Genomic DNA, 7,948 nt, shown 5'->3' on the forward strand with positions numbered 1-7,948 from the left:
CATCACCATCACCACCATCACCATCACCACCACCATCATCACCACCACCATGACCAACACCATCACCACCACCGCCATCCTCACCGTACTCTTCACTACTTGCATTATCACCATTATTACTGCTATCAATCTTATCAGCATCACCACCATCACTGAACTCCCCTCCGTCATCAGCGGCATCAGAACATTCATTCGCCAATGTGCCGTCACTGGTACCACCACATTCGTCATTCTCAAGCCAGCATGTGATCTTCCCCAACGTCACATAAAGGGTGCATTTCTTACAGTCAGCTTTAACACACTCTTGTTTCTCTCCCTCTCTCACAGGACGCCTTCACCCTCTCTGCACCAAGTCACTATCTCATCATCCCACGCTGGGTCCGCTATCCCAGCCTTCGCGCTTGCACAAAGGTGTCTCACCCAACCTTGAGTGATGCAGCCACCCCCAGGGCTCACAGGGGACAAGGTGAGTGGAGGAAATCCCTTCTGGTCCTGGAAGCACCCCTTCCCACCTAACCACAGCCCTAGAGAAATGCAAACCTTCCCCTCCAGTCTGAGAACCTGCTACCGAAAAACCACATTTCTGCCTTCCAAAGGCATAACCCCTGGTGTCTAGACTTGGACTTGACACGGACTCAGTAGGAGTTCCCCACTTGACAAAGTAGGTGGGGGTGGTCTCTACAACCCCTCCAGGCTCAAACACCCTGTAACTCTTTATTTATTAAGAGACACCGCGGGACAACCAGCTCTCCATATTTCAGAATACAATTGCCAAAGATTTTGGTAACATGAACTGCATGGGGTCTCCCTGCAGGCCGGTGGGGATAATGCGGGATGAGAGGTTGGCAATGAATGAGGAGCATTTTGAGCCCTTGGTCCTGGCGTGGTCCCCTGAGGAGCACAGGACCAGCCCAGGCTTCCCACTCCGCCCCCATCGCCACTTCCAGCCCCACACTGGCGACTCACCCCTTGCACTGGGGCACCTGCAGGAGGTTGAGGTGGACGATGCCCTTCACGTTGGCATGGAGGGTGAAGAGGAGGTAATCCCCAGCCAAGTAGAAGTCTGAGTTCTCAGCCGGCTCAGCCAGGAGCCGCGGCAGGATGATGAGGGAGCAGACTTCAAGTGAGGGGTCCCCGGAGGTGGCCCTGCCTCATCAGAGAGCTGGCAGCTTGACACCAGGGGATTTGCACAGACATTTACATAGTGACGGTCTTGCCATGGCCGAAGGGGTGGGGAAACACCTGGACAGGTGGAGAAGCTTGAGAACTCTGGGGGGGGGAAGAAGAGGCTAGAATTAGGATGATCCCTTCCTAGGGCATGGTGGGCCCTGGGGGGTCTGGGAGAACGCCCTGTGGAGGTAGAGAAAGCATGTCCTGCTATCTCGGACACAAACTTAACCTTCTGCCACTCGGTTAAGGACAGGTCCCGTGCCCCTGACATTTCCAACATCTGGGAGTAAAGGGCACAGATACTCACCCAGGAGACAGAGTAGAACCGGATCAAGTTGATCCTGGCAGGTAGTACTTTATATACGGCCCCTGATCCAGGACAGGTGTTCCAGTAAGAACCAGGCATCATGCTGTGCGCTCGCCATTCACCATCTTGCTCGATGATCACAATAACGGGGACTATGACCGGCCCCATTCCACAGATGAGAAAACTGAGGCACAGAGAAGCTTACGAAGCTCACCCTGGGTCGCACAACCAGCAAAAGTGGGGACTCGAAGCACATAGTCAGACGCTAGGACCTGGTTCTCAATCTCCACGACGTATAACATCATGAGGTCACAGCCTTTGCTAAAAAGCAGCGTTTCAGCAGCTAAGAGAATGGGAGCGGCGAGGGAGGCGGTTAATACCCGTTAGCCCGACAACGCAGCAGTCAGCGCTGCCGGTGAGCCCCGCTCTGGGTGCCCCCTCCGTACCCAGCACCAAGGGGCGGGGTTACTGTCAGAAAAGAGAGCTGAAAATTTCCAAAGGGAGATGGTTCCAGCAAACAGGGCACCCATCGGAATCTGAGACCCTGTCCACGTAATGTTGTCGTGGTCCTTTGGTGGCCCGGAGGGAGCCTGGGGACACCTACTGTGGAATGCTCGACACAGACGAGTCTGTTACAGCTGGGGCCCATTAAGGCCTCTGGGATCCAGGGTTGTGGGGAGAGGGGGTTCCCAGGCACAGAAAGCTGGCCGAAAACCTCATGCTCTCCCCCTGTCCCACCTCAGCCAAGCCCGGCTCCTTCTTCGAGGGCTAGTCGGTGCCTTGCCCCCTCCAGGAAACCACCCCTGGCCCCAGTTCACAGGAACCACCCCTGCTCTGAGCTGCAGAGGCACAGCGACTGCACGCGTCAGTTCTAAGGAGGGAGAATAAAGATGCTGGTTGCTGGGAGGTCCCGGGACGTTCTGGAGACTCCCAGCAAAGTCAGGCTCTCTAACCAAGCTCGGGGGTAAGCAGATGGCAGAGAAAGAAAGCATCTAAATTAACAGGAGCCCCTGGGTGTGGCCCCAGCCCCAGGGTGCACGATGGCGGAGAGAGCCACGAACCCAGCAGGCGCTGACTAGCTCACGGTGCGGCAGGGCTGGGCGGGGTTCGAGGGACACAGACAGGACACCCGGGGGACGTGGCCCGGAGCCTCGGAGACTGTGAGCTCTGCGGGGGAGGCAGGGTCGAAGCCTCGAGGCCTGCTGGGATGGTGGTGACGACGCGCACAGGTCACTTCCGTCGCTAACGGGTTCTGAGGGCTCGCAGCATGCCAGGTACCGCGTGGAGCCCTCTCCATCTCTGCCATCCCACTTTTTTTCTCACTACTTTCCTTTTTTTTTAAGTTTATTTATTTATTTTGAGAGAGAAGAGAGAGAGAGAGAGCAAAAGCAGGTGAGGGCAGAGAGAAGGGAAGACAGAATCCCAAGCAGGCTCTGTGCTGTCAGCACACAGCCCGATGCGGGGCTTGAACTCACGAACCGGGAGATCATGACCTGAGCCGCGATCCAGAATCGGATGCTTAACCGACTGAGCCTCCCAGGCGCCCCTGTTCTCGCGACCTTCTGATGTGCTGTTATGTCTCCACTTTGCAGATGAGGACGCTGAGGTTCAGAGAGGGACAGTCACTTATCCAGAGCCACACAGCGAGTGAGTGGATTGGAGGAATCGGAGACCGGAATGGGGGCTGCAGAAAGTGGTGGGGACTGAGGGGCTCCCAGGGGAAAGGAATAAGGGGCCCCCTTGACAGGGATGATCTCTCTGAAGGCCAAAATCTGAGGAAGGAGCACTAGACGGGGAGCCAGGAGCCTTGGTTTCCCAGCCAGCTGTGCAGCCACTACCCTTGGGCAAGTCACTGCCATTCTCTGGGCTGCGGCCTCCCTACGCGTAAAATGGAATGAATGCTCTTCACATTTCGAGGATGAGGATCCTTTTGAGATTCTGATGAAAGCCCTGAACGCTGACGCACACATACCCAGTGACTCAAACCCCAGGGTGCGCGAGGCTCGGTGCACGAGGCTCTGCGTGAGCCCTGGGCTTCGGTGCCCCGGACTGGATCATCTCCGCAGCCCCCGTGGCCTTGACATCATCTGGGAGGGGCAGGTGGGTGAGGCTGGGGTGCGGGCCGCTCCGAGGACAAGCGCCCGGGAACCCCGTGGTGCCGTGACTCTCGTTCAGGGTTGCACACACAGCACGCGCCCCAGGGTGGCCTGGGCCTGACACAACCGTCACCCGTGTGGCCCAGTGCGGGCCCAACGTCCCCGCGTTCACCTCTGTGTGGCCACTGGCGGCCGAGGTGATGGAGAGCCATGATAGGCTTACGCAAAGTACGCGGGGGGGAGGCGACAAGAAAACGGGGGCCAGGAAAGGCCGTGAATTTGCCTTAGATCTGCCGCCCCCGTGTTCACGGAGAGGAACTAGCTCCATTTGCTTCGGGCTGGAAGGGGCCGCCCTGAACCTCCCTCCTCCCCTTGCCAAGATGGTTGGAGGGGGGATGGCGTGCAGGGGGCACCCCCAAGTGAGGCCTTGCCCCAGGGATGGAGGGGGCACAGCAGCTCCTCTCCCCCACCCGACCCTCCAATCTGTCCTCTGACTTGCACATCCTTCCGTCTGCTACCGTGCTGCCTCCTCCGGGACAAAAGTGGGTGGCTGGAAACCCGGCTCCAGTCTGGCTTACGGTGGGGCCAGGGACAGGTGGGCAGGACCTCCTCCCCTGGGAAGGTGTGGCGGACAGGCGACCCCAGCCAGCCTGGCTCAGAGATCCTCAAAGGAGGGTCACCGGGGAGGCCTCGGGGCCAGTTTCCAGAGACCTTAACCTCATCAGTCACCCTGCTGAGAGAAGTTTAGACGTCAGAAGTGAAGCGGACGGGGTGGCCCCTGCAGGAGGCCACGGTGTGGATAAAGAACCAGAAACCGTGTCCCACAGGGAGGTGAAGCAAGGGGGTGCTGCTCCTGGAGAAGAAGACTCAGGGAGCTCTCGACGGGAGTGCAGAGGCCTAGGGTGGGGGCGAGGTGGTCCTGTTCCTGGGCCCTAAGGGCTCAGCCCAGTGGACAGGGGCCAGGCAGGGGTTCTGAGTCCTCTCTGCCTCCTCACCCATAAAGTGGCCCAAACCACCCTCAGTGGGAGCGAGTAAATGGGAGGGATGCAAGAATGTGCTCGATGGGTGCTAACAAATACCCTACACTCCAGCGTCCATGGCTTTGTCCCTGGCACGGCACCCTCGATCTTCACCCCCATAAAAGGCCGGGGTCCCTGACTCTCTACGGCTCTTCTTTCTAAGGCTCAGATCTGCCCAACCTGGGTGCCGATCCTGGCTCTGCTGCTTACTGGCTGCGTGACCTCGCCCAGGCACGTCCCTCCCTGAGCCCCGCTCCGCTCCCGATGCCTGCCTGGACTCATGTCATGGCGCAGGTGTCTGAGCATCCGCTGCCTCGATCCGCCCTGGTCCCTGGGCGCCAAACGCTCCGGGGACTGAGGGCGACTGCCTGGGCGCCTGGGGCCTGGAGAGAGGACACAGCAGAGCCCCGGGGCAGCGTTGTGATGTGCCTCGGGCACCTGAGGGTCGTGTGGCACCTGCTCCACCATTGGAGTGGCTGCCAACATCCCGAGAGAGTCAAGACTGGCTGCTTGTGTTTGGAGCCACAGCGACAGGCGTGCCTCATCCTGCCGGCTCACGGCGCGGCCCCCGCCCAGAAGCTGCTGTGTTCCTGCCAGGGAGCAGGGCGGAGGGGGTGCTGGTACGGCCACCAGGAAAAATCCCGTCCCTGCCCCTTACTGAGCGGGCCTTCTTTCCCTGAGCCTCAGCTTCCTCATCTGTGAAATGGGGCTAAGATGATCCCGCCTCCCTCACAGGCCAGTCCTATCCAAGATAACGACTGGGAGCAGCTGTGCCAGAAACAGGTGCTCAGTGAGGCCCGGCTTCTCCTCCTTCCTGGGCACAGGTATCCAGGGTGAAGGTGTGAGGGAGGGGTTGAAAATAAGGTCGTCTCAGGGGCGCCTGGGTGGCTCCATCGGTTGAGCGTCTGACTTCGGCTCAGGTCACGAGCTCCCTCATGGCTTGTGAGTTCGAGCCCTGCATCTGTCTCTCTGCACAGAGCCTGGCAGCTCCGGATCCTCTGTCCCCCTCTCTCTGCCCCTCCCCTGCTCATGCTCTCTCTCCCTCCCTCTCTCAAAAAAAAGTGTCTCTCTGGGGCACTGAAGCGGTGCTTATGCGCAAAAGCCTGGCAGGCAGAGATGGGCACCATCTCCCGCGGGTTTACTAGTTACTGCACCCACCCGTGCCTCAGTCTCCCCACCTGTAAAGCGGGAGCAACAGAAGCGCCGTCGGGGTTGCAGTGAGGACCTGAGGACTCAGCACAGCGCCTGGCGCACCGGCTGCATCCCAGCAACGTGGCTCCTGCTCTGTTACCGCGCTGGTCCCCGACAGACCGCACGCGGAGGGACTGTGGCGACGCGCCTGGCGGTGAATTAATGACAAGGAAGGCACAACTCTGTGAAGAGGGTGGGTCTCCACCCTGCCTCTTCCCCGAGCTCCCCAGGAGCTCCAGGTCAGCCTGGAGGCCAGGAACCGGCACAGGTGGCCCCTCATTTCCCTAGAGCGCACGCCTGACTGGCAGCCCGTGGGGACAGCGGTGGCGGGGACGTCGGCCTCAGGCAAATGGTTCACGTCTGAGCCCGGACTTGTGGCTGGGCCCGGGACCACAGCAGGGAAATGAAGAGGCTCCTTGGGCCACCGGGGACACGGGCACTTGCTGTGGCGGTCATGCGGAGGAAGGGCCCCGGGCCCTCGGGAGCCACCTGCCCCAGAGCAGCGGAACAGAGAGGGCAGTGGCTTTGGACCCCGCCGATGCCCTAGTTAAACGGTGGCGAAGGCACCAGGTCGGGGGGAGGGCAGTGGAAGAGGACCAGCTGGAAATGGGGGACCCGACGGAGCAGGTGGCAAGGGGCATGGGCTGTGGGCGCCCACACCTGCATTCAAACCCCAGAGCTCCTACTAAGCAGCCCTTCCACAGAAGGCAGAGAACAGTGACCCAGTAAGGTCAGTGTCAGGCTGGGTGAGACTAGGGGGACAAAGCCAACTCTGCTCCCATCTCAGGGTGTGACCTTGAGCAAGTCGCTCCATTTGCTCAAGGTCATTAACAGGCCTACGCATCCCACAGGCAGCCACCACCTTGCCCCCCTGGGAGCTCCAGCCTGGGCTTCCGGGGCCCGCGCTCTGTCCCTGAGCGAAGCCCCCTGGGTGAGCCAGGTGGGGGCCCCGCCAAGGGCGGAGTCTCCATCCCCTGCCCGCAGCTCCAATACCCCGCACGCCAAGAGCCCCGATCAACGGGCCCCGGGACAGGGAGGGGTCACGTGGCCAGCAGCGGGTTCCTTGTACATCCTTTGAATGGAGACAGACAGACACACGGCTTCCCCCCCCGCCCCAAGTCTGCTGGCCCGTGTGGCCTGAGACCCACAGATTCTGGGCTCATGCTAACTGGGCCACGGTTGCTCTCCTCCGCATCACGTGGCCAGCCGAGGTCTTCCCAAGGCACGTCAGTGCCATGTATGGGCATCTGGGAGTCAGCACAGAGAATGGGTTTGGGGATCAGACGTACTTGGCTTTACATCCCAATGATATGCTGCACCCATGGCCACGTCCCTTCCCTGCTTTCCTCTCTGCAAAATGGGAGCATGGAGCCTGTACTTCAGGCTGTTGGGACACAAAGTCCTCCAGAGGCTCAGAACCAACCGCATATACAGAGAGACTTAGCATAAGGACACTGCTCGCGCATTCCTGTTGGCTTGGTGAAACGCAAACTCTGCAGAGTACAAGACCCAGGGAAGAGTCACGGCTGAGTCCAAGGGCTGTCTACTGGGAGGAATTCTCTCTTGCTTGAGGGAGGTCAGTCTGTGTTCTAGTAAGGCTTCGACTGATTGGATGAGGCCCACCGCATCGTGGAGAACAATCAGCTTTACCTGGAGGCCACTGATTTAAATGTCAATCTTACCCGAAAACCGCAATCACAGAGACGTCGAGAATACTGTTTAACTAAATACCACAGCCCAGTCAAGTTGATGCATAAACTTAACCACCACAGCACAGTTAACAGTGGCTGTGAGAACGTATAAATGGTTGACGTGGTTGAACCATGAATTCTGTGTCTGGTGTCGTTCTAAACAATTACATGGAATAACTCATTGTATTCTGTGTGTGTGGGGGGGGGTGTGGGTGTTATTATCCCCAGGTTGCATAACTTTTTGAAGATCATCAGCTGGGAGGCCGAGAGCCAGGATTTGAACCCAGGTTTGAACCCACCTGACTCCAGAGCGCCCGTACCTCCAGCACATAGCCCCAGACATCAGGGCCCGCCCGCCCTCTTGTCACACGAGGGCCCTGCACGCCTGTCCCGAAGGACGTGTGAACACCACCATCAGCCTTTGGCGAAGCTGGCCGGTCCCCCCCCCCCGCCCCCGCCAGAGAGACCACCAAC

The 7,948-nt window shown here is 59.3% G+C and overlaps 1 protein-coding gene across 1 annotated transcript in view; it reads right to left on the minus strand.

Moving 5' to 3' along the window:
- The window catches only part of TAS1R2 (taste 1 receptor member 2), a 19,558-nt gene extending 16,715 nt beyond the window's left edge, over window positions 1-2,843 (minus strand). Inside the window, 1 exon segment of the mRNA XM_040471523.1 lies at window positions 1,637-2,843. Within this exon segment, the coding sequence (XP_040327457.1) occupies window positions 1,637-1,645 (9 nt within the window). The 5' untranslated portion in view covers window positions 1,646-2,843.
- Window positions 2,844-7,948: the final 5,105 nt, after the last annotated feature.

This window comes from Herpailurus yagouaroundi, unplaced genomic scaffold, assembly GCF_014898765.1.
Source record: "Herpailurus yagouaroundi ecotype Mexico unplaced genomic scaffold, PumYag 77, whole genome shotgun sequence".
NCBI classification, from domain to species: Eukaryota; Metazoa; Chordata; class Mammalia; order Carnivora; family Felidae; genus Herpailurus; species Herpailurus yagouaroundi.